We start from the raw sequence: 27,446 nt of genomic DNA on the forward strand, positions 1-27,446 counted from the left end.
AATTTTATTATTATTTTAATTCAATTAATTTTTTTTATAATCATAAACCTTGTACATAATTTATGTTTTTTGGATTACAAAAATTTACTAAAAATCTTTTAATATTCGAAAATCACCTTAAATTACACTTTCATCGTAATCGTATAAAGAATAAATTTTCATTTAATTATTGATTGCATAATTTTTTGTAATATTTAAAGTTTTTTCTTAAAAATTTTGTAAATTGATTAAAATTTATTATATTAATTAAAGATATTTAGTTAATTTCTGTAGTTTTTTGAACGTTTAAGAGAAGAAAAATTAAAATGAAAATTTGAGTGAAAAAATTTTCACTTTTCTTTTTTTTGTATAATAGTATGTATATAAAGGAAAAAATACACGGCGAGCGAACAAACCTTCTTCAATTAAGGCGAACACTATTCTAAAATTATTATGTGAAAAATGGGGAAAATTTTAAAATTTTCACGTCGTTCATGAAAAGTTTCTTAGCACCTATATAGATTTAATGGAAAGCTTTTTTGTAATGCGGCGATAGCTTTCCTTATTTCTTTTCTCAATTTTTAAAGTGATGTTTCTTTTTAACGACTGGAAGTGCTTCTAAATTATATTTTTATTTCTTCCGCTTGTTATATATACGGAATCTTCGATAAGATTTTAAATTATACTCTTAATTATTAAATAAATAACTAAATTAAATTGTTTCAAACAAAAGAAATATGAGTACGTATTTTTGTTTACGAACAAATAGATTTGCGCCAAAAATTCGTGAATTCACTATTTAAGAGCTTTTCATTCTACATATATCAATTTAAAACTGTTTTTAACAATTTTTTAAAATTCATATTATTTATTTAGTACTCGTACTAAAATTTCAAAATTTTTATTTAAGTTAATCTTTCATAAATTTCTTCTATTTTAAGATTACGTCTAAAGTAGGCTTATCTTAAAATGTAATGTTTATGTTAAAACAATTCTTGCTTATAATTAAAAATTATTGTTCGTTCTTGAAATTGTTAGAGAATTTTACACTTTGAAACTTTACCTACATAAACGTATTAAGATACGTAGATACGTGTATTAAGACTTGATATGTGCAATGTCCATATTAATAAATAAAACTTTTTAAACTAAATAATATATGTATATATTATTGTCAGACTAAAGTTTAAAAAAGCATATCTATTTAACAAGTAGTTTGACTCGTTCCAAGCCGGTAGTTTTCGTTTGCATGCCACTTCCACTATTCTCAAAATATTTCATATTTCAATATAAAAATTTATGAGTTTCCACCAAACATAGTGTGTATTAGTCGCATACACTTAGTTTCCAACTTCATACAAAAAGAGAAAAAAAGGAAAATATTGATGTTTGTTTGTTGCGTAATTAAAATATTTTTTATTTATTTTTATATTATATTTGTATAATGCAATTTTCAATACCAAATAATGAATTATTTGGTATTGCGTATCTCGTTTTTCTCTAAAATGCATATAAAATTTATTCACTTTGTTTTTAAAAGTTTCTTTCTGATAAAGAAGAAAATCAGCTTTGATAAAGTGCGTATGTAGCGCACGAAATATATTAACGAAAAATAAAGGTATTTTATTCCGAATAAAAGGAAGTTTTCTTTTCACACCAATAATAAAAAACTCAAGTGTATGTTTTTGATCAGCTTCGAATTCTGAGTCGATTTAGCTTTTTATGTCCGTCTGTCCCAGCGATAACTCAAAAACTAATTGAGCTAAGTTCACGAAATTTTCACAAATGATTTATTATAGTAAATGCCAGAACCCTATTTAAATTGAATATAGGGTAGCTGCCATACATTTACCATTTATTTGGCTATACATATATATATATCTACCATTTATTTGGCTATATCTCAAAAACTATAAAAGCTGTGGTATTGAAATTTCACATAAGTGAATGTATTAGTAAGGCAAATATATTTGTGGTATTGAAATTTCAGACAAGCGAATAAATTAGTTGGGCCAATGTGTTTGATAAAATTCGTTGAAATTGCTTGGCTCTTTCTGGTAGCTGCCATACAACTTCAATAGTAGTTTGGCCATATCTTAGCTAATACTGAAAACACAGTACTGAAATTTTGCATAAATTAATATAGTAACTTAAAGTTATAGTCTGTCCCAGCTATGACATATTTATTCCCACATAGGATAGCAAATTCGTACGGGTATCACAGAGTTTACACTCTGAGTTGTTTTGGAATGTTAAACGATGTTATATTTTTTGCTTCAATGTGGAGTTTTCAACCATTCCTGTGAATATTATGGCGAATATTTGAGTTCCCAAATGGTAATATTTCCAGACTCTTTTGATATTTTTTCCATTTAAGTTATTGAACAAGAACGGACTAAGTGTAGGAAACCATAATTTTTACAGTTTTTTATTTCACATTCCCATTTTTATTTTTTTTTATAAATAAATATCACTGAATGACTTTTAACACTTAATATAGTACATAATAACACGATACGCTTAAACAGTCTTTACAGCTTAATTTTCAATCGTTTTTTGAAAAAATTTCCCTTACTCTTTATTCTTAGAATTCTACCAAACAAAGATTATAGTTCAAACATGTTTAATTGTCTCTCCAAAAAGCTGTCAATTTGACAACTCATTTTGTACATTGCCTTGTTTATGTATGATGTGTTCGCATCGCTTATGTAAAGCTAATTTTACTTTACATAAATGATCATTTATAATGTATTTTTCTGATATAATAGAACTAAAGTTATTGAATGAATATAGTCAAAAATTCGTTGATATATAATCGATTTTTCGACATTTCGATATTATTGCGCAAGCCCTACGTGAAACTCGTTTAACAAATCAACACTATAAAAGGCATAACCATTTGAAAATGTATGTATGTAGCTTCAGGATTTTTAATTATGTAAACCATGTGGTGTTTTTTAAAATTATAATATAAAAAAGTGGAAAGATATTGTTTTGTAGGAAACAATATGCCTACAATATTGGGTGGAGGTGTGGCTGGTTTATCAGCAGCTTATTATTTAACAAGTAGGCTTGCAAAGAAAATTGAATTATTTGAAAAATCAACTCGATTAGGCGGGTGGGTTCGTTCAGAGTCACATCCTGAAAAATCCTTGGTTTTCGAATTTGGACCTCATACAATTCGTTCAAAAGGCTTAGGAGCTTCTACCACAATGGAATTAGTGGAGCAATTAGGCTTAGAAACAGATATTTATCCTATAGGCTGCTCTTCCGAAGCTTCTAAAAATCGAATGATATATGTTAAAAACAATCTCTGTACTTTACCATCAAGTTTAATAGACATGTTTAAAACAACTCCACCATTTTCCAAACCTTTAGTAAGCGGATTTCTTCAAGACCTCCGAGCCCCCTCTGTAAAGCATAGTTTAGATGATGAATCCATTTACAATTTTTGTAAAAGACGATTTGGGGGAGAAATAGCAGATTATATCATTAGTTCAATGATATGTGGCATTTGTGCTGGAGATGCCAAAGAAATTAGTGTAAGATTTATAATGAATGATCTATTTGAGAAAGAACAGAGACATGGCGGAGTTTTAAAAGGTTTGATAAAGGACTATTTCTCAAAAGAAATTAAAAAAATGTCAAATATGGAGCGTTTCGCTCTAATGTCTAAGGACGCCAAATTAGTGGAATCGGCAAGGAAAAATAACTGGAGTATATATTCGTTTAAAAATGGAATGGAGACTTTAATAAATAGTTTGAATAGTAATATAAAATCTAAAGGTGTTACAGTAAACACTAACTCTGAATGTAAACAAATAACGTTTACAACAAATGGTGCTGTTATCAATATAAATGGAAAAGAAATTGAGACTGATCACATTATTGGCGCCATACCTAGTTTTAAATTAGCTGAACTAGTGAAATTGCAGCATCCTTTTTTAAATAATCAGCTAAAAGATATTCAATATGTCGATGTCGCTGTTGTTAATTTAAAATTCTGTAGTAAAGATTTATTAAAAAATGACGCTTTTGGACTATTAATACCACCATCAGAAAATATTCCCATTCTAGGAGTTATATTTGACAGTTGTGTTTTCAATATGTCTGGAACCGTTCTTACTGTAATGATGGGAGGAAAGTGGTTTGAAAAATATCTTGGAAAAAATCCATCTCAAAGCGAAATATTAGACATAGCTTTGGAACAAACTGCAAAGATTTTACATATAAATGAAAAGCCTGATATGTTTCGTGTTAACATTCTTAGGAATTGTATTCCACAATACACAGTCGGACATAAAAAGCGAATTGAAGAAGTAAGAAATTACATTGAAAAAAACAATTTAGCAGTATCATTGTGTGGCGCTGCTTATGATGGTGTTGGGATCAATGACGTAATTTTATCTGCAAAAACTCAAGCATATTCACTTCTTAAACTATAAAAAATTTAGTAAACGGTATTGATTTAATAATAAAATGTTGATCATTGTTTCAATTTTATACTATTTTTTTCGCATTATGAATACTTCCTAGAGCTTATAAAAGCGCAATTCTAAAAGTTTTAACTCATTTGCCAAAACCCCCTCGACAATTTGGACTAGGCTCAACTTCGTATGATGGATTATATTGTGCTGGAGTTTTGGTAACAATCGACAATGCATGAACAAAATCACTTTTCAGTTTTCCCATAACTAAATCATTTACCATCCTGTGTTGCTAAAAAAAACTAGACTAACTTTTAAAAGTTAAAATACGAATTAGCTTTTTACCTTGATCAGGGGAGTATTTTCAAATTTCTGTGATACTACAAGCACTTTAAAATGTGACTCACTTCCTTTTGGAACGCCATGCATGTATGATTCATTTATAACTTCTAAATGAGTTGGATTGAGGCCATCAGTTAAAGCCTCACGAATAGCGTTTTCAATTGGTCCAGAATTAGACTTATCTGACATATTATTATTCCCTACCGTGCGCCGTGTTAAAGTAAAATTAACAGGAACTTCTAAATTCGAAAAGTAAAAATATTTTTTAATTATATTATCAAATTCATTTAAAAAAAAATTTAGTTATTCACCTGAATAAAACGGAATTTCACTTTTAAGTCGAACGAAAGAAATAAAATTTCTAATCATGATTTGAAAATAACTTACAAACAATATCAAACAGCTGATATTTCATGGTTTACGCTATCAACGTTCTTGAAATTTCGTAAATAATAAATTTTTGTATCAAAAGGTTCTTATCTTTGATAAGTTAGAAATTTGTTTTCAACACAAATATCAGATTTAGATTATACTACACTTAGGTCCACTTTTGGCTTACAGAAGTAGTAAATTAACAGTAACAGAGTACATTCATTGAGTACTCATTTCATTTATAAATATAACATTCAACATTCTAAAGCTCACGACATTTTTCTAACATAAAGCCATTTTCATACAAAAAAATTATCAAAAGTTGTTTTGCCTTGATCACTTTCCCATTCTCTTACTTTTTCCACTTTCTTCTCATTAAAATTAGAAAGCGGAATTGTTGTTGCCATTGGTTCTAATTTATTATTTATAAGCGGAGCTGAATCTGAAAAACATACCATTTGAATAAAACAGAGATAAAGAAAAAAATTGCAAATAAAAAACTCAAAAATGTGATATCGTGATTCGTGAGATCATAATTCATAGAGATATGTATACATTTCTTTTTCTTTCATAATGAAATGAGTGATAATAATATATTTCATATTTTATATAATTGTATGTACATATTAATATTAATATAATTGGACATTTCATATTTAATTACACAAAATTAATTACATAAACAAACAAACATTAATATTATCTTATTTTCCTTTTATGTGTGAGTTGGAAATATTTTAATTCATGTAAGGAAGAGCTAAAGAAACTAAAATTGCAAGTATATAAAAGTGAGTGAACAAATTATTAATATTTATTTTAGAACATCTTTGATTCCAGTTTATCATAATGTAACATTTTTTTACTTTTTTTTTTAGATGTAGCAGGTATTTTAAAAAGGTTTCGAAGATAGCGATCCAAACTACCTATCTATCTATCTGGTGTTTACTTAACATTCTAATGTGCATAATTAATACCTTACCTCATCTTATTCAAATAAGTATATACTTTTTCTGCTCTAATAATATACCAAAAATAAGATTTTACGTCTGGAACAAAAGTTTTACTTATTTTCGATCTTCTACCGAATTGTATATGTTATTGTATAACTTTCTGAATCACCCTGTATGTACATATGCAAATTTCAAATTTATTTTTAGCACTTTCCCAAAAAAATTTAGAAAAAAGTGCTTATTAGTTTCACTCTGTCCGTATATTCCAAATTTATTTTTAGCACTTTTCCAAAAAAATTTTGAAACAAAGTGCTTATTAATTTCACTCTGTCCGTATGTACATATGTATATTCCAAATTGATTTTTAGCACTTTTCCAAAAAAATTTTGAAAGAAAATGCTTATTAGTTCCTGTCCGTCCGTTCGTCAGTCCGTGTGTCTGTTTACAAAACTTCTACACCCTTTCAGATAGAAACCTGAAATTTTATATCTACATAGATCTTTACTAGAAACTAATTTTCGTAGAACATAATTTTTACCTATCCTAAATTACCTAAAATAATTCAGAAAATTTGTTCATATTTTTAGTTGTGCCGTTATTTTTCGCAATGTGCAATATTTTTGTTTTTGTTTTCAACTTTACACAAAAAAGAAACAAAAATTTTCATAAGCAAAAAAGAAATATTTTCATAAGCATTCAACAAATTATTCAAAAATTAGTTAGCATAATATTAAAGGTTTCCAAAAAAGCACATTTCACCAATTTTTATATTAACATATAAAATTTTTTTTAAATGTAATTATCTAATCTAATTATGTAGATTTATTTCTTTCAGAATGAGTAAACTCGAGGAAAGTGATGTATCTATTTCTTAAATTATTTATGTTAAATTATAAATTTTAATTTATTTAACATTTACTTTCAGTTTCGTGATTTATGTATCGAAAAAAATAAAAGATCGTTGTTATGGAAGTATGTGGGGTATAAGAAAGAGGAACGTAAAGATGATTATATACTTTTGCTTGACGTGTGTAAGAGATAATAAAAAGAAAACGTGGAAAAAAATGGTGGCAGGATCTATTGCCTTAAACAGCATTTGTTTAAAAAGCATCAAATTGATATTACATTTGATGCCGGCAAAATTAAAGACGCAATTCAAGAAGAGTTGGGCGAATTTGCGAAAGTAATTTTAAATTCTGCAAGTGTTTCGTAAGTTCTTAATTTTTTGAATATTTGAAAAGTGAATTAAATAATTTTATAAATTTGTAGACCGCTAAGACCCATGAGCTGCTCAAATTCACCGGAAGTGCCACATATAACTCCTCTACTGACTCCATCACCAAAAGTGGCACAAATTACCCCTGTGGCACAAACACCACCAAAAGTGTCACGACTATCAAAAACAAGACAAACCTACTCATCAATATAAACAATAGTGCCAGAAATACCACCAAGCTCACCAAAAAGAAGTAAAAGCGAGAAAACTACAAGAATTAAAAAATTCGGAGAGTACATTGTAGAAATTATGATTGCGAAAGATGTAAGTACACTATAATATATTATATCATTTTAGAAAAAAAAGTTATTTCAATACAATTTGTATTGCTATAACTCAGCTACCTCAGGCAAAACTAATTAAGCTTGAATGTTTCATTTTACAACAAATTTCAGAAATTGAATAATAAGAAATTAAGTAATTAATTTTTTATTAATACAAAATATTTACATTATAATAATTTAATTTTTTAATAATTTAGTTTACTTAATACTTACTTAATATAGAGGCCGTTTAGAGATTGAAGTCGGTTAAGATAGGTATATACTTGTCCTTTTTGAAACAACGAAGACCCAAAATCAATTACCGTATAGCTTCATTCCCAGCATTTGGCCATTTATAGCTTTCTCACTCACTATCGACCTTAACCAATTTATTTACGTAAAAGCAAATGTATATAGATAAATTTTTCAGGCACAACATTTGATAATGTCATAATTATATCATTTAATCGCTGGCGTAATTGGAGTTATTCGGGAGTTCAACGAACCGAGTTTTTTTAATTTTTAATCGAAGAATTTTTAATCGTCGGAATGTAACTGTAATAGAGCTGCGCAGAAAAGGGTTATTTGGCGACTCTTCGAACTAAGTTTCATCCCTCAACCTTCATATTGTAATATATTCCTAGACACAACAATGTACGGTACATTTCAAGTACGTAACTTTGTTAAGTTAGCGAGGGCAGAAAAGGAGTTGTTCGGCCGATCGAACTGAGCCCTCCTCAAACTCCACATCGTAGCATATTTGCAGGCACAAGACTCGAAAACTTTTTCTAACTTCTGAGAAATGTAATTTGAATATATTCAAAGATATCGGCTTGTCATCGGGCTTAGGTAATTCAAAATTTGAGATTAATCGGACTTACACAAATAGTTTAAAAATCGGTTAAAACTCAAACACTCAAATGGGAAGTATGGGAAGTGACCGTCAATCTTTGGGGCAGCACTTTTAATGCTTTTAACAAAACAATTATTTTGTAGAAAATGCAATTGAAACTAGTAAAAACGTTTCAGTTGGAATAAACCGACTGAATAATACCCTACACTTTGACAATCTGTGTTTAAAAATTTGTTTTTGAAATATTTAGAATTAACTCTGATTGCTAAATGGCAATTACTGGAACCTGTCAAACCACTCAATAGAAACTTCACGGATATTATTGTTGACGTATAGTGGACACACGACCGCCGAGTTTCATGGCTTCCACCAAAACTTCAGAAATATATCTGACCTGAAATTGAACACACAACTACCAAGTTTTATTAATCTAGCTTTAATACTTTTCCAAATATTGAAAATTAACTTTTGAAGTTGTATGGCAGCTACCCCAATCTGTTAAGTCATTCCACCAAAACTTCAGAAATATGTCTGACCTGAAATTGGAAACACGACTGCCGAGTTTCATGAATCTAGCTTTAATATTTTTTCAAATATTTAAAATTAACTTTCGGAGTTGTATGGTAGCTACCCTAACCAATGCAGCCATTCCATTAAAATTTTCAGAATATATGTATATAGAACTAATTTGACACATTTTTACAAAATTTGAAATTAATATCTCTATTAGTTTTTTAAAAATTCAAAAAAACCTCTTTGAGTTGATAGACTTCGGCATTACCTCGAAATATAAAACATTATTAGCACTTTTCTGTGTAGATGACCTGTTTTGTATAATTCGGCATTGCATTGACATAATATATGTAAATGTATGTGTAAATTTATATATGTATGGATATGTATGTAAACGGGTTCTAAATTTACACTGATATAAAATATAAATATGGATTTTATATAATGTATCGAGTCCTATAGCTAATATTTAATGTAATTTATTTATTATTTATTTATTTATGTTTAGCTCAAACATTTTACATAACTTAAAATTAAAGAATGAATATACCTAATATACATATGTACATATACATATTTAGGTATTATGAAATGTAAGTACATATATTACATACGAGTATGATATGTATGTATATAACATACATACATTATATAAATATAATATATTTTTTTATTTAATAACTAATATTCAACATTAAACAGTTTGTCGTATTATAATACTATTGATATTTTCTGTTAATTATTTTTATTACCGCTAAAATATTTTTGATGTTGACCACCAAATAATTTTGAAATTAAAATTATATATTTATGCACATACATACACATCTTATAATAAAAAATAACGTTCCCTTATAACGAAAAAATCCTGTAAACAATAAATATAATGAAGGGATACAAACAAAAATTGCAGTAAAAAAACACGTTAAATTTTGAAAAGTTTGAATATGTATACTCATTGTGAACAAATAAAAGCAAGGCACTATTTTTCTGTAACTTTTTTTCTTGTCTAAAAGAAGATCGAAATTTTTTAGCTTTCATATATTTGTCGGAGTTAATACCAAAGAAATTTTATGAATTATTAATACTGAAAATTAAACATGATAAACTAAAAATAATCGCAAAATGCGGATGTTAACATTTTGAAAATTTAAATTCTATATTTAAATGAAAAGCTCCAAAATTTACAGGAAATACATATGTATGTATATATGTATATGATCATATACATGTTCAAGTAAAATAGAAATACTAAATATGTATTTTTAATAAAACAATAAACATTTTTTTGGGTTTACGTTTTACTTTCTTTAAATATTACTTTCGATTTTACATTACAGGTATAAAGTTTCAAAAGAATACATACATTGTATACTTATGTATTTACTTTCTTCAAATAATAGTAAAACTTATGAAATTGTCTTTTGCACATCTAAACAGACTTAAGTAAATTTAAATTCACAATGTTTATTTAAGGAAATTTTTATGGCCTTATGTATATATGTATATGCATACATATGTATTAATTTATTCAATTACGATGTGTCATGGTTTTATGTACATCAAAATATTTTTAATAATTTTGTAGGTATTTCTTTTTCACCAATTACAAGAATAACATGAAATATATTGAAACTATCGAATATAGTAATGAACTTACTATGGAAGATATCTACACTAAAACAAGGTCTATAGCTCAATATGATAAAAATATACATAAAAATTTGCCTAAATTATATGTGTATGTAATTTTACAATACAAAAATTAGTACAAAGATGTAGATTATTAATTGTTTGGCGCTCTTTATTTAAATTGCAACGTCAACAATAGCAATCAGCATAGTATCAATACTGCTTTATGCGTGCAAATATTTAACATATTTTTAATTAAATTAGTTTTAAGAGCTATTCGTATATCTTTTGTGCATTTATTCGTATGTAAACCTCGTGCCATTAATAGTAAAATAATATACGAGTACATATACTTGCACCTGTCAAGAAGAGGCAAGCAAAAACGAGGTGCAAAGCTATTACCTATATCATAACTTTGGATTACGGTATACGTAAACAAAATTTTATTTTATTTACATACTTATTAAGTATGTAAAGTTTAAATTGCAAAGTTATTATGCTGCAGATTTTATCGACTTCCAAAAAACGCAGATTTTGTGTCTATCACAAAGAACAAATAAATTATAAAACTTTAAAAATTTACTCCACAACCCCTTAAACCAGAAAATATAAGTTTTTATGAGATTGCTCTCTCGTTCTCGGGAAATAAGTAAAAGTTATTATTCCCGCGTGTCGATTATCGATTCTTCTAGTTAAACTCAAAATTCGCTTAGATGCATGCTGTTGAACCACTGCATACCAAAACCAGACAGCGTACAAAATTATTGACAGTTGTATATGACATCATTGGACACGAGACTGAAAGATTATATGAATGTAGTATTATTGCATATGAAAAAGTATCGTAATTTTATGTTATTGTTTAGTTAATGTGTTTTATTAATTTGCCTTTAACTTTTTAGTACTTATTAGTTTCACTCTTTCCGTCCGTGCGTCCGTGGAAACTTATCTTTACTAAAAACTTATTTCCGTAGAAGAAAAGTTTTAACTATCTCCCCTCTTTAAAAACCTTAAAAATATCATTATTTAACTATTTATTACAATGAAACTATAAGCATTTTTCAAATTTTGCAAACGTAGCAAAGCAGTGGCTTGCTTCTTCTGCCGCAGGGTGCCATATTTGAACTTTAGAAAAATAAAATGGGCGTCAAAATTTACGGTTATCAGAAATATGTTTTTGTCAAATTTTTTTATCTCTTTTTTCTTCCATACCGCAGGTTATAAAAGCCGAAAACTTTAACAGCTTTTAGACAATAAAATATAGTTCATTTCGTTAGAAGAAAATTTTTTTCATCTCCACCCCCTCTCAAGTTATCTCCTCTCGAAATTTGTAAAATTTGAATTTTAAGCGCCTTATATTTCCGAAACCGCAAGCTTTCTTAAATTTCTATAAACACAAAGAGCTAACGGTAAATTCCATGCCATTAAAAAACATAATTGCCTCTTTAAATTTTTTTTTGCTTTATTTCAAAGACTGCAAAAATTGTTAATCCGAAATGTATGCAATTCTTGAAATAGTTTCGTTTATGAATGAAAGTAATTTTAGTAGTGTAGTGGGTATACGTAGATTGTTTTTAAAAGCAGTATGTTCATTTGTTGAAGAGAAAAGTGCTTACAATACATACCATTGGTTTGGCCCAATTTTATTTTTTTATATTCGGTTTTATAACATTATCATTTTTCTTGTCGAGTTAATACATAGATTTTGTGTTTATTTCATCGGATGATGAAATATATAATTTTCCCGCTTTATTATAGTTGCTGGAATTTTTGAATAAATTTAAAATATTTGAATTTAAATTTTTGAATAAAGCGCTGCCTATCATACCGAGTTTCGTTGGAAATTCGGCTGCCCATTTTTTTAAAACAGATACCAACGGTAAAAGATTCTCCCTTTCCCGCAACAACCTGTATGATTTTGCTCCAGTTGAATATACTAATAAAGGTGTAATGTCTTCTGGAAACAAAGTTTTCTATTTTTTGTAGTGTTATACTCGTATCTTTGCTTTTCGTAAATATTTTTTTAAAGGTGTACAGACCATGCTCAGTTTGTTTTATTGTTGGTTTCTTAACTTTCCTTTTAATTTTCCTGTTTCTCGATCTTAAGTATTTTCCAAGTTTCATCTTAAAAGAAGAAATAAATTGAAAATAAAAAATAAAGAATTTTTTGATGAAATTTCTTTATATTATATTTAAATATTTTAAATTATAAGGTTTGGGAAGCCGAATTTGCAGCATTATCATATATCACTTCCACAGATTGAAAGTGATTGTCAATAAAGTAAGAATATTGTTTTGGATCAATACTTATAATAATTTCTTCTTTAAATGTTTTTTTAAACTGAACTAATTTAATCTGATTATTGTTTAAATGCTAAATCGGTTGAACAATTTCTTCAAAATGGTGAAAAATGTAAAATCGGCCCGCAAATCAGTTTTCGAGCCCTGATCTTTCCAAAAAATTTATATGCTCATTGTTTTAATACGAGGAATTCATATATTAAATTTCAATGAAATCGGTTGATTATTTCTCTTTATATACACAAAAATGTATATTTGGCCCGTAGTAAACGTCTAATTGCCGATGCCTGATTTCTTCCAAAACACAGGAATTTTCGCGGACGGTCGAGCTGAGCTTACATATAAAATTTCATCAAAATCGGTTCAGCCGAACTTGAGATGCACGCGTGCACACACAGACCGACAGACAGGTTGCTAAAAATAGTTTATTTACACTTGCCTACTATGGAGAAGTACGTTCCCACCGAAAACTGGATATGCAAAATTTGCCATCACATAACCTACCTATTGCTTACACAATACGGTCGGTAAAAATAAAAGAAGGAAAAAATTTAATTTTTTCCAAAGTTCGAACGCTTGGTATTCCGAAAGTACATAAAATACGTAATTATGTAACGTGTTTATTTTAATCCGTTTGCTAGGTCTAACAGAAACTGTTTGTTTGAAGCCCTTGTCTTGTTCGTGACGAAAGTTATAATCAAAAAAACTTACATAGGTAGAAATTTCGTGAAAATTCGTTAACATCCTTATATCTCGGAAACCCTTGAAATTTCGCACCTAGACCGGAAAAAAGTTTTACCCATCTGCGAGCCTCCTTCTGAATCACCCTGTATATTTATATACATTTATAAGATTAAATGCAAACAATAGAGTATAATTGGAAAGTAATCGATGCAGCATCGATGTGTAATCATGTAAAAATCATGTTGCAAAATGCATTAATACGGTAATAGTTTAAAGTTTAGTGTCCAAAAATGCCAGAAATACGTATCGTATGCGCACTATATTTAATCAGTTGTGCATCAATTTGTTATTTTGTATTGATGCAAAGTTTTTTAAATGGAAGCTGAGAAGTAAATAATTTATTATTTCAACTTAATAATGAATAAAGTTAATTATTTCTTTATGCACGGTATTAATATTCTTAAATGTTCTATTTTATTAAAATCTTCAAAACTTAATTGAAATTTAAAATTTTTTTAAATAGATTTTCAGTTGATAATAATTTTAATACTTTTACACAAAACCTTTTCAAAATAAACGCCAAAAAACATAGAAAGTGTCCAAAAATGTCAAAATAATATTGCAAAGGCAAGGTAAACGCATCACATCGATATAGCATTAGCGACTTTTGCTTGTATCGACGCTGCATTGATGCACATTTTTGATTAATTTCCGATTATACCCATATTTACCTTTATATTCAAAAATTACTTGCATATATAATATTTACTTGTATATGTATTTACTTGTATACTTTAATCTTTTTATCCCTAAGCGTGACAATAAAATTCACTTGTTTTTACTCGCGGTTAGGTGCAAAGATACTTCAGTGGCAATTTTTAATAATAATTAATACCAAAATAAGACATTTTTTGCGAAATTTGACTGTTTTAGAATTTAAATATGTACATACTTATATATTTATAAGCATATTATATGAATGTGCATTACATGTAGAAAACATACATATTTATTTTACAGCCAGATTTTGCAAAAAAATGTCGATTTTTGATTTTTTTTTTATGCATGAGGTCGGAAAATCATTCTACAAATTAGTTTTTTATTACTACCTATAAATAAAACATAAGCTGCTAATAATAATAATTCAACTAGGTCACATTTTGAAAAAATTTTAACGCTTTCTTTAACGTACAAATTTCGGCAAAAGCTAATACGTCGCAATCAACTTAAAGCTGAAACACAAAAAAATTAGCATTTTCCAGAATTTTTACGTACGTTAATCATGCAAATAATTTAGAAATATTTTGTGATTAATTCATGTACAACATATCACAGTCATTTACTTTCTTTATTTATACTTTTACTAAAGTTATCTATCAATTTGATGCACTTGAATTGAAAATTATTTTGCAGAAATAACCACTATTCTCATTTCTTTTTTTTCTCTTTCGTAAATAATTGACAAGGAAAAGCAATTTTCATGGCTGGTTCAAATGCTTTTTTTCTTGCCGTATTTTTTAAATAAGTTGTTAGTTTAGTTACTGTAGTTCATGTTCAGTAGTAAAATTTTAATGCAATGCTATGCCATTGTTTTTTTATTACCGACCGTATTGTGAATACAATAGGTGGGTTATGTGATGGCAACAAATTTTGCATATCGAGTTTTCGTTGGGAATGCACTTCTGCATAGTAGGGAAGTGCAAATAAACTACTTTTAGCAACCTGTCGGTCTGTCGGTCTGTGTGTGCACGCGTGTACCTCAAGTTCTGCTGAACCGATTTTAATGAAATTTTATATGTAAGTTTATTTCCACCATGGCACGGATTGATCAACTTTTGGGATATATCAGGCCTCGGGAACTGCACTTTTTAGTGGGCCTGTTTTACATTTTTGAAGATTTTGAAGAAAATATTCAATCAATTTTCTTGAAATTTCATATATAAGCTGTGCTCGACCGTCCGCAAAAATTCCTAACTTTGGAAGAAATCAGGCATCAGAAACTGGGCGTTTACTACGGGCCAAATATACATTTTTGCATATATAAAGAGAATTAATCAACCGGTTTCATTGAAATTTAATATTTAAATTCTTCGTATTGAAACAATGAACATATAAGTTTTTTGGAAAAATGAGGGCTCGAAATCTGACCTGCGGGCCGATTTTACATTTTTCACCATATCTACGGAACGTATTGATGGAATTTCTTGAAATTTGATATTTGAGTTCTGGTTGTTACTTAAACTAACTGGCGAGCATTTCAGGGAATTTGGGTAGCATAAAGCGAAACTCTACTAAGAGCCAAATTTACATATTTCTAGGTATGTAAACTATAAGCTTACTAATGTCCTAAAAGTTGGAAAGAAGTATTTAACAGACATTTTTATAATATTCTGTAACACTTTCACGTAAATAGACAATACACATTGCGGTCGGTTATATGCTGATCACATCAGATTTTTTATAATGTGTGTACCATATTTTTTAAATCATGAATAGTGGTATGGTTATAGTGGTTATAGTATCAAAGCCGGTCAGCAAAGTAGTTCAGTTTTCATTACACATTCGAACCGTTCAGATCATGGAAATTTCTTCTTCAGTAGTTTTTTTAGTACAAAAAAATTAATTTATTACTCTTAAGGAATGCATTTCACTTAAAGTATATACGTAGATTATGTGTGTGCAAATATAGTGTTGATAAAATAATATTTTGCAAAGATATACATATATATGTGTATAAGTTTATGCATATGTACTAGTGTATTAATATTACATAGCTATAAAAAAACAATATGAATTAGCATATTTAATTAATTTTAAACGTGTTTTTTTTAACTTTTAAAATAAGTATTTTTGAGTTTTGGATAGTGTAAACAAATAATTGTACGGATTTTCTAAAGAAATTGTAATTCTATTCGATTATTGCATATACATATGTGTATAAAGTGTGTAAAAAGATACTTTCTCTTGCAATGTCAGACTAAAAGAAGCAGAAAAGTTTTATTTGTAAGAATCGTAAAAGTTTTAATAGAGTCAATTAAACAGAGAATAATAAAAATACATAAAAAGATTGAAAAAATTTGGTTTTGTAAACTATTCGGGTTTAATATATTTAGTGCTCTGAATCTTAGAACACTTAAAGAGAGAAGAGAACACTCAAAGTGAAAGAGAGTTTAATATTACTGTTTAAAAACTGTTATACAACAAAAAAATGAAGGTAAGAAAGTATTGAAGTCAATTTGTGTTTACAACTTTGCAATAAAATTTTAAATATCTATGCCATTAAGAAAATTTAATATGAATTTACACAATAATTACATTTAATAAGCATCGAACAAATAAATATTGTTTAACCTTAACGATGTTGTATTTGCTTAATTTTTTCTTTTAAAAGCTTATGAAAACCAATATTTTACGTAATCTTTTCTTCATATTGATATCTTTTATATAGCAAAAACACTAAATAATGGTTTTAATCAGGTATGTCAAGCTCATTTGTCATCACCATTAGGGTTTCCACACATTGCTTCGGGTCGAACAATAAAACAACTTAAACTACTAAATTATACCCAAATCTTGATTTTTGTTATCAACACAAAAAATATAAAATCATTTTTATGAGTACTAAATCTGAGAATTGGTTGAGATTAATTCGCAGTTGTAATTTTTAATATTTTTAACGTTGATTGAACATGTTGATCTGTTAATCTTGACCTTTTAGCCGTTTTATTATTTTTTAATATCAAAAACAATTGTTCACACCAATATGTGCTACCAAACATGGCAAAAACACGCTTAATTGATTTATAGGTAAATAATTATAAAATTTAATAATTTCAGGTTTTCTAAATTTTTGTGTTGCTTAATACAGAATCGCACAGTATATGGATTCAAATTGAATCAAGTTTTCAATATCAACAAAAATGAAAAAATAAATAGATTAAATTGATTTTGACGTCTATTAAAATCTAAAAATCTTCTTTCAAATTTGGTTTTTGATAATTTGATTGATTAAAATATATTCGAATCATTGAACTGATTCAAATATACAAGTATTTGATTTATAAAACAGTCGCTTTTATCTTCTCGAAACTGTGTATTTTTCGCTAAATTTTAAGTTTGATTTTTGGATATGTAACAAACCTCCGCAAACCAGCACTTGCACTGATTAACACTTCCCAACTGATCTAAATCAATATTTGTAACAAAATTATAAGAATTAAATTTCACAATTTTCAAAAATCGTAACAGGCCGCGTGTTTGACATGCCTGGTCTTAAGACAATATTTGTCTTCAATATTTTAAATTCTATCTAATCAGTCCTAAGTCCTAAGTGCTAATAAAGAATCATTTTACTATATACATATATACAGGTTGATGCACAACAAGTCCGTCCTTTCTGCAAACGCAGAAAGGTAGTGGCTTGCTTCTCCTATCGCAACATACTACAGTTAAACTTTAAAAAAACAAAATGGCCGTTCGTTAGCAGATTTTAGACACTAATAAATACTTTATTTCGTTAGAAGAAGTTTTTTTTCTATCTCCACCCCCTCTCAAGTTATCGCCTTTTGAAATTTGTAAAATATGAATTTTCGACGCCTTATATTTCCGAAACCGCAAGCTTCTTCAAATTTCTATAAACGCAAAAAGCTAACGGTCAATCCCATGACATTAACTCACGCAATTAACCCTTAAAATCGAGCATTATATTAACCCCTTCTTATATTATTTTTTGCTTTATTTCAAAGACTGCATAAATCGTTGATCTTAAATATTTGCAATCGTAGAAATAGTTTTGTTTATGAATGAAAATAATTTTATACATAGACTGTATTTTAAAAGCATATTATTAGTTGTTGAAGGGAAAAGTACTACAATACAAACCATTGGTTTGACCCAACTTTATTTTTAAATTTTTCCATCCTCCCCGTCAATCTAAAAAATTGCTGGCACTTTAAAGTTATATAAAGTTTACCACATTATCATATTAATAATCAAACTTATTATTATACTTGTACGAACGTATGTTCGAAGGGTATACTAAATTTGCCTTACCGTTTGTAACGCTAAGAAATAACGGTATTAGATATAGAATCAAGTATACGTTTTTGATCAGCGCCAAATTCTGAGTTGATTTAAATTTGTCTGTCCGTCCGTCCGTCCGTCCCAACGATAATTCAAAAACTAATTGAGCTAAGTTCACCAAATGTTCACAAATGATTTATTGTAGTAAGTGCCAGAACCTTATTTAAATTGGACATGATCGGGGTACCGGTTCGGATAGCTGCCATACAACTTCAAAACTTATTTAGCTATATCTCAGAAACTATAAAAGTTGTGATATTGAAATTTTACACAAACAAATATATTAGTAGGGCCAATGCGTCTCATAAAAATGGTTGAAATTACTTGGCTACTTCTGGTACCTGCCATACAACTTCAAAAGTTATTTGGCTATATCTCAGAAACTATAAAAGCTATGGTATTGAAATTTCACACAAGCGAATATGTTAGTAGGGTTGATGTGTTTAAAAAAAATCGCTGAAATTGCTTGGCTCCTTCTGGTAGCTATCCTACAACTTCAAAAGTTGTTTGGCTATATCTCAGAAACTATAAAAGCTGTGATATTGAAATTTCACACAAGCAAATATATTAGTAGGGCCAATATGCTTGATAAAATTCGCTAAAATTTCTTGGCTCTTTCTGGTAGCTGCCATACAACTTCAGTACTTTGGCATACACAGTATTTTGAAAAACACATAGTACTGAAATTTTGCATAAATTAATATGGTAATACGGCGAGTTAAAGTCATACTCTGCCTCATAATTAGTTATGGCATCCTTATTCGCACATAGGATAATAAATTCGTACGGGTATCACAGAGTTGACAAGGTCAACTCTCCTTTTTTTCTCGTATTTATAGAAGATAAAATTCAAATCAATAAAATTTCCTAATTAGAAATCACTGTTAATTAATAATATAGCAGTGTAAAAAATTAAAAATTTGAATCTGTTTAAGGTTTAAGCTTTGAAAAATTTATTTATGTAAATTTATTTATATAATTTACTTTTATGTTCAGTTTGTACAATAATTTTCAATAAAAGTAATGGATATTGATGTTTCTAAGTGCATCCAAATATTCAACACAATCATCATTATATATAATTACCATAACTAACATGCAAGGTGCAACTAATTTCGTAAGTTAATAAGTTTGTTTTTATCATTCTTACCTTTTCTGGAAAATTATATGAGTAATTCAAGTATCTACAATAGGAAATCCTTTTTTATTTAATAACACTGATTTACAAAATCAAATCGAAAATAAAAGCAAAATTATAAAGAAATAAAATGAAGCAAAAAAATTAATTTGAGTATATAAAACATGTACATACATATGTACATATTTATAATATAAGTATGTAAGTAATTACTGAACTGTCGATGAAAGTAATTATTGGAAAAATTCCACATATTATCAATACCACGTACTATATACATACTTTATACTTTCATCCGTTTATTCTCACTAAATAATTTGTTCATTCAATCACCACCTAAAAGCAATTATTTAATTTTCTCTAAAAGTCAATTTTCTATTTTATAAACAAAAAAAGTAACAAAATACATACATACTTAATATTTATAAAAAATATTATTTTACTTTTTTTCTCTGCAATCAAATGCGATTGCTGTGTCTTAATCATCTTTTGACTTTGCATAAAGTCTCTCTTATTATATTTGTTTAAAAAAAAACTTTAATTTTATTTATTATCTATAAACATACTTACACAATAATTTCTCATTTTTTTATTATTTGCTCTTTTTGCGTTTCTGTTTGATTGAGTACAATTTTGGGAATATATTCCAAAAAAATAAGAATTGTTAAAACCTAAGAATAGGAATAGCAAGAATATGAATAACAGAGAAAATAACAGAGCATTTGTATGTAAATGAGCGTGAATATGAAAATTGTGTGGAAATTACAAATTTCTAATTACAATATCTAAATATAGTTGTTGTTTTCTAGTTTTTGGTATTTCGAAGAAAAGACAAAGGGACAAAATGAGCCCAATGGGTATTCCTATTTCAGTGGTAGTTATATGATATGTTAGACTGTATTTATTTTTTGCAGAATAAAAACATAAAATGTCATTCCCTGGCAAACCATAGTTAGTTATGTGTTTTACCACCAAAACATCCTCCTTATATTCTGATCAACAATCAAATTTGCTTTGATATAGATTGAAAGAAATTCAACGCTCCCCGATTTGGTGAAGCGCATTTTGTGCTAAATCAGAAGGCAAAGACATCTTAAGCCTTCTAGGAGAATCCTGGATAACAAGGACCCGGGAGGCTTCCATATTGACATGTTGCTCCAGGCGAGCTGTATGTCTCACCTCTCTTTCTTTAATTTCGTCAACTGCATATGGAATTTTTAGATTTCTGTGCAAATCCCCTTTTTTCACATAGCAAGGGCCATCCACCATATTCCGAAAACCCTATTCTGGAACGTTTGTATTCGCTAGACATGTATCCGTTTGGCATATCCCCACAACTGGATACTATATAATCAAACCGGTTTAATAATTTGGTTATGAGGTAGGACTTTATTCTGTAACGGCAACCTTGACTTGCGACCTAGGAGCCAATACATTTCTTTTTATTTTAATTCTAATTCTGTTTTTAAGCTTAAATGGAAAGAACATGTTAAGAAGAAAAAAACAGAAAAGCTGCTCTAAACCCAAATTGGTGATTCGGAATTAATGATCTCTTCTTAGTAATTACTTTTCAAGTTTCGACATAATTGGTAGCGGAGAAATCGGTCTATAAGACTTGGTCTCATTTAAAGGTTTACCAGGTTTTGGGACTATTATAACTTCTGCCACCTTCAAAGCATTAGGCAAATATTTTAACCTTCATTAAAAGAATTCATTAAAACAAATGTTTTAATTATGTTTTTTCTTTCCTTAACTTTTACATTTAAAATGTAATAAAAGTTGTATGTGCTTTCTTTACTAAAATTTACTAAAAAAAATAAAACTCATATTGTGGAATAAAGCAAATTAATATCAATTATGGGTTATTTTTGCACAAAATAAGACGACTTAGTATAAAAATGCCATTTTAAGAGGTTGGATACATTTTGGGTACATGTTTTTCTCGAAATTGGATACATTTTGTTCTTACCGAGTGGGAACACTGGTTGACACTATCAATCTACTGGTAGACCAACATATTGGCCAAGTGATAAAAATTAAATACCAGATCTGCTAGACTTCTTTATTGTCAAGAAAATCTCGCCAAATTTCATTAGTTTATGATTTGATTCGGATCATACTGGAGTTATATTAAATTTAACTGAGACAGTTATCAAGAAACGAAACAAGCTCATGTTGATTTAAAGAAGAGATAGAGAATAAAATTAACTAAGAATTAAATTAAGAGGTAGAGAGTTTATATAAAATCATACAAAGCGCTGCCTGGAATTATACAAAAACACCAACATCGAAATTTTATTTAGAAGGCTCTATTCGTGCAGCAAGAAATTGGCAATCGTTTCTTTCTACTTTACATATTTCATTATGTTTTATATTATTCCTTATTAAAATTGCGTAACCATCTTTTGATTCATAAAGAGGATGCACCGCTTTATATTTTATGTAACCAATTACTTTTATATCTGTTTGCTGTTTTAAATGTGTCTCCGTTACTAAACATATATCAATATTTTGGGTCCTTAGGAATATTTCTAATATACGCTTTTTATTGAGAACGTCATTTGCGTCCCACGTCGCAATTCTAATTTTATCTTCGTTCATCATTTTTTATTCTTTTTGGCGTACAAACATTATCATGCTTGTCTTTTAATATGTTCAATCTCAATGAGATTTCGTTCATAGTTTTTATCATATTTTGCATCATTTGCACTATATTTATATTGTTTTCAGCAGGTTTTTGATGTGGTAAATCTCTTCGTTCTTTGGTATGGTTATGTTTCACCCCTCGCCACTTGGGTATATTGTATTCCCTGCACTCTTTTACTCAATGTTTTTGGGGTTTTTGAAGTTCATTTATTTCATTAATGAAATATATTAAAATATCAATTAAACTTTAAATTTTTGAAAGGGTATTTATTGATACAATCTATATTATTCACTTTGTTTCCTTTTTTCATAACTTCAAATATCATTTTTCTTAAAAATCTTGTTAACAACGATTTCATCCTAGCGAATTAAATTGTCCACGAACCATAATATCATTTTGGCGAATATTCGAGTAAGTTATTCGATTCGAGCACTTATTCACTTCGCGAACCATAATATAACCATATTATTTATTCTTTTAATTATCTCTAAATGATTTTCGAAATAAAAGGCATTCGTATTTTTCAAAACGTACTTCGAGAATATTTGACATTATAGCATGATGAAGCAAATAATGGAAGTTAGTTGTCCCCGTCGTTAATTTATACAGCTTTGTTCTCTTTTTCTTAAACAAATTGTTTACATTTAATATTTCTATAGCGAACGATAACTGCAAAAACCATTTGGGTGTAACCGGGCTTAAGATGTTTTCAAACTAAAATGGCCTGTATAAAGAAATTATATAATTATGTCGCTTCCAATCTATCTAAATCTATTTAGGTTTCCTGACGAATCCGAAGTGTTGTTAACAGTTTCGGACCACGCTGGACATTAAATTAGTCGCGTTTAGTAAGCTATCTGCAGTACGCTTTTTATTTTGTAGCCTTCAATAATAAAAAAGCGGTATAAATTTTGATTAAATCTTTCTATCGATATAATTCCAAGCTGTGTCGCTAACATTGCTAAAATGATAACAGACGATTTTTAAGCGACAATCTCGACGGTGGTCTAAAATCTGAAAATTTCTTACTGGGTTATAAAATATAAATGTATAAGTTCAGCACTTATTTCATAATCATCATTATATTCATTTCTTCTTAAGCCATTTCACAAAAACTTCATTGTTATATCTGACCTGAAATTACACAAACGTTTACCGAGTTTCATGAATCTACCTTTATTATTTTTCCAAATATTCAAAATTAACTTTCGGAATTGTATGGCAGCTACCCGAATCAGTGCTGCCGTTCCATTAAAATTTTCAGAATATATGTGGAATATAATTGGACACATCTTTACATTATTAATGATATTAATATCTCTATTACTTTTTGAAATATTGAATCTTTTTGACTTGTGTGGCAGCTACCCGAACCACTTCTCCGAATTGGCCTAAATACAATAACAGCCGTCGTTGGCACAAAAGAAAAAACTTGTGAAAGTCTGGTGTCGGTTGCATTATTCGTTTTTGAGCTATCGTGCGATCGGATGGACGGACAGACGGACGGACGGACATGTTTAAATCGACGCAGAATTTTACGCTGAGCAAGAGTATATATATATATATATATGCCCATAATGGAGACGATTCCTTCAAGTGGTTACAAACTCCATAGTAAATATACCCTTCACGAAGGGCAGGGTATAAAAAGCACCAGAATAATGTTATCTACTATGTTTAAAACTTTCATTATAGAGGATTCCCATATACGTAAAAGTAGTTTTAATTAAAAAAAAATATTATTATACTGCGAAAAGGTTGTTAAAGGTGCCGATACTTTAAAATGGTTATAATTAACTTGACAAAATATAACTATAAGATAAGTCATTTCATTCTTCATAATAAAAAGCAATACATCCTAACATGTATGCTATATATAAAAGAAGTTAGTTGATTGTTAACTAATTTTCTGCGATCCGGCTTTTGTTGTTTAAATTTTGTAAAAATTTAAACAACGAAAACTCTATTTATTACTTATGAAAATATCAATTTAAACAAAATTAAGATAATAAAAAGTTGCCGAAATTTTAAGAGATTAAAAATTTTATTATTAAACAAACTAAAAGTAGTATGTATCTCCTAAAATGTTACGTTTCTAAAATTACACAAATTATTCCAAACAGTATCAATATTTAAAAAAAACTTTATTTTAGGAATATTTTGGCGACCTTATGTTTGTTGTATATTATAAAGAGTTACTATAAAATAAGACATTTATATACTTATTATGGTTTATTCATATTCTTTAGGAGCAAATTTCTATAATTTTCAACAATTTCCATGATTTTGACTTTTGAAATTTTTTTTTAGTTACTTAAATGTTTGATACTTGCATCCTTAACCGTTTTGTCGACATCTGAACTTTCTGCGTCAAGGAAACCACTAGTTTTTCATAGTTGGCCACCGAAGTCGAAGCAAATCGATTTCACTCATAAATCTCATGGAAAACTGTCTGGAATAGCTTTATCAGCCCCAGCCACAAAACAAAAAACGTTACTATTTCAAATCAGAAGTGATAAAAGAGTACCGGTTATGATAAAACGGGGCCCTTATCATCAAACAACACTTGCTTCGGTACCGATGTCAGTTCATCGACCTTTAGTACGACCAATAAAGATGGCATATATGCAGCCGCACCACCATTTTTTGACAAAAAGTTCTAATCCAGTTTTTGCAAAACTTGTACGAAAGGCACCAGTTAGTACTTTGAAAATTAAATTAACAAGTACAAATCCAAAACCCTTACATGTTGCAGTTTCAGAAAAACCATACATATACGAAAAGCCTTCTTTAAACTCCGTTTCAGACACGCAAAAATTACCGGTAAGTTTGAATGTATAAGTACGTATATATTTGTATTTATTATTACTATTCTGGTTAATTTTAATTTTTATGATATGCATCGTTATTTTTATGATATGTATCGTATACATACGAGTTCATTTTATGATGTATGCATATACATATGTACATATGTAGGTATGTTCTAATAAATTTAATAATAAAGTATAATATGTATGTACTCTGTTACTGATTTGTAATTTTATTTTCAGTTGAAAAGCCAGATAAATTTTGGGCATAATAATTTCGTACCAATACACACCATACCAGCACCTAATTTGAATCTAAACGAAAATTTTGTTCAGCATGATAATAATAATATATTCCATGATATTCAACCATTATATACTTTACCTCCAGTTTCTAACACTCCAAAATTTGCCAATCAATATCAAGTTACAGAAATGGAACAAAGCAATGATCATACTATAGTTGACCCGCTCTCAGGAAAACAAAAATATTTTGCACCAGACCCAGATCCATCACTACCAACAAAAAAAATTCGGCCTGCTACGGAACCATTTAATACGCCAAGCAATGGACAGCCGTTGCCACTAGATGTTCAAAATAGTTACTTGCAGCCACAAAAACATTCAATAGTTCAATTCACTAATACTCCTTCAGTGGAAACCATACCTGCAGAGTCTTACGCAATTACATTAGCCAATCATCCACACTTTCAACAATTTATCCAACTTCAGCAAGCAGCTCCGATGGCTGTTTACGATCCTACATATCTAGTTACTCAGTCAAGAAATTTGTACCAACAATATCAAAAACAAAAACATCAATACTTATTTGAGCCAAGTCCAGTTTCTTATGCAAATACTGACCTAACTCAAGAAGTAGCTAGCGATGGCCAAATTATACAGTCAGCTAAGGATTTTTCTAATTTAATACACCCGACATTTGATCCAGTTGCCGTTCTCGACGTATCAACTCAGAACTCTCCAACTTTTGCAGCTTTAATACAACAAAATCCTCTGCATCAATCAGTAGCCAACGGTGGCTTTATCGTTTCAAATTATTTTAATGACGATCAAGAATATAATAGTCCTGCTTCGTATGAAGAATACGTAGAACTATCCAACAGGCAAAGAGAAAATGATAAAATTTTGGCACAAGCTAATATAGAAAGACAACAACAATTACAACAACAATTATTGGACCAAGATGCACCGGCAACGCAACCAGCAGTTTCTGCTTACGATGAGCATCAGAGACTCTTGCAAGAACATTTGGGATCTACTCCACTTAGAATTTTTGTCCCAGATGACGATTTAGCTGGACATGACCAAGTAACAGTTTAATTTTACATAACTTAGCTCCATAAAGCTAATGAGTTCTATTTTTAGAAAATCTTTCTCCAAAAAAGATCTGATGAAAAAAAAAAATTAAAACAAAGCAAGAAACAAGAGAAGTCTGTGAAACAGGAACAAGAAGGTGGAAATAAAACTAGTACTGAGATTTCGTAGTAGCAAAATTAATCGTGTTAAGGGTTAATGATTTTTAAATTAATAAATAATTTATTTTGAAGATGTAGTTATTTTTTCCAAAATGCCGGTTATGGGGACTTAAACAAATTAATTATGTATGTATGTCTTTCATTCGAAAACTATCTTTTGACATTTTTAAGATGTTGATAACAATTCTCGAACAAAAAAAAATTTTAAACTGCATACACATACATTGTAAACCAAAAATGCGAGTGATAAACTGTTCAGATTTAAATTTTTTGCATTCAGCCGCAAAATTGCATTTTTCATTTGTCAAAAATGGGGGCTATATTAAACTTTTAAAATCTACTTATTTATATAAAAACGAAATAATTATAAAATAATATTTACGTGAATTTTAGGTGAAAAGGTGCCTAAACCATGAAACTTGAAATACACGTACATGGTCAATACATTAGAAACAAAAAGCAGAATATGGGCATTGGGCATTCAAATGGCAAACTGAAAAGGTAGAAGCGTCAAAAAAATAGTCATCGTGAAAAGAATAAAAAACAGCTAAAATGTATGATGAATTGTGATGAAAATAGTTGCATTAATATTTTTGTTTTAAATTTTCGCATATTCTCTATAATTCAATAGTCAGTATCATTATAAAAACAGAAAGTTTTTTGGAAGACAGGAGAATTGGG

The 27,446-nt window shown here is 28.8% G+C and overlaps 4 protein-coding genes across 40 annotated transcripts in view; 2 read left to right on the forward strand and 2 right to left on the reverse strand.

Annotated features, from left to right (window-relative positions):
- Nucleotides 1-385, reverse strand: part of LOC129611797 (calcium-activated potassium channel slowpoke) — a 123,670-nt gene extending 123,285 nt beyond the window's left edge. For 21 of the 36 annotated variants that reach the window (XM_055525109.1, XM_055525118.1, XM_055525142.1 and 18 more), the window contains exon 1: nt 117-384. The gene's annotated coding sequence lies outside the window, so the exon portion shown is untranslated. Of the gene's footprint in view, nt 1-48; nt 68-116 lie in introns of those variants that run through there. The other 15 variants (XM_055525138.1, XM_055525123.1, XM_055525122.1 and 12 more) reach the window with 4 other exon arrangements.
- Nucleotides 386-2,879: 2,494 nt separating this feature from the next.
- LOC129611672 (protoporphyrinogen oxidase) lies at nt 2,880-4,482 on the forward strand. Its single transcript, XM_055524933.1, has one exon. It carries the CDS (start codon nt 2,988-2,990, stop codon nt 4,422-4,424), a length of 1,437 nt encoding a protein of 478 aa, XP_055380908.1. The 5' UTR covers nt 2,880-2,987; the 3' UTR covers nt 4,425-4,482.
- Nucleotides 4,443-5,157, reverse strand: LOC129611673 (bolA-like protein DDB_G0274169). The gene is made up of 3 exons (XM_055524934.1): nt 5,060-5,157; nt 4,752-4,987; nt 4,443-4,698 (listed from the first exon to the last, which is right to left on the reverse strand). The coding sequence occupies exons 1-3, from the start codon at nt 5,115-5,117 to the stop codon at nt 4,549-4,551; spliced, it is 444 nt and encodes a 147-aa protein (XP_055380909.1). The 5' UTR covers nt 5,118-5,157; the 3' UTR covers nt 4,443-4,548.
- A 2,332-nt stretch (nt 5,158-7,489) lies between these two features.
- On the forward strand, nt 7,490-26,836 carry LOC129611886 (uncharacterized). Of its 2 annotated transcripts, none has more exons than XM_055525299.1 (4): nt 7,490-7,610; nt 24,770-25,282; nt 25,513-26,598; nt 26,656-26,836. In XM_055525299.1, exons 1-4 carry the CDS (start codon nt 7,596-7,598, stop codon nt 26,773-26,775), a joined length of 1,734 nt encoding a protein of 577 aa, XP_055381274.1. In that variant the 5' UTR covers nt 7,490-7,595; the 3' UTR covers nt 26,776-26,836. The 2 variants fall into 2 exon arrangements, with proteins under 2 accessions (XP_055381274.1, XP_055381275.1); XM_055525300.1 differs by lacking the exon at nt 7,490-7,610 and adding an exon at nt 16,420-16,806.
- The last annotated feature ends 610 nt before the right edge of the window (nt 26,837-27,446 follow it).

Source organism: Condylostylus longicornis, unplaced genomic scaffold (genome assembly GCF_029603195.1).
Source record: "Condylostylus longicornis isolate FDR11 unplaced genomic scaffold, ASM2960319v2 ptg000055l, whole genome shotgun sequence".
Classification (NCBI taxonomy): Eukaryota; Metazoa; Arthropoda; class Insecta; order Diptera; family Dolichopodidae; genus Condylostylus; species Condylostylus longicornis.

Bases quoted from the DNA above. Each gene is read 5' to 3' on its own strand.
- LOC129611672 (XM_055524933.1), top strand. From the start codon at position 2,988: ATGCCTACAATATTGGGTGGAGGTGTGGCTGGTTTATCAGCAGCTTAT.
- LOC129611673 (XM_055524934.1), bottom strand. From the start codon at position 5,117: ATGATTAGAAATTTTATTTCTTTCGTTCGACTTAAAAGTGAAATTCCG. The intron at 4,988-5,059 runs GTGAATAACTAA...TTTCGAATTTAG, and splicing joins TGAAATTCCGTTTTATTCAG to AAGTTCCTGTTAATTTTACT. The intron at 4,699-4,751 runs GTAAAAAGCTAA...AGTTTTTTTTAG, and splicing joins AAAATACTCCCCTGATCAAG to CAACACAGGATGGTAAATGA.
- LOC129611886 (XM_055525299.1), top strand. The intron at 25,283-25,512 runs GTAAGTTTGAAT...TTTTATTTTCAG, and splicing joins CAGACACGCAAAAATTACCG to TTGAAAAGCCAGATAAATTT. The intron at 26,599-26,655 runs GTAACAGTTTAA...TTCTATTTTTAG, and splicing joins ATTTAGCTGGACATGACCAA to AAAATCTTTCTCCAAAAAAG.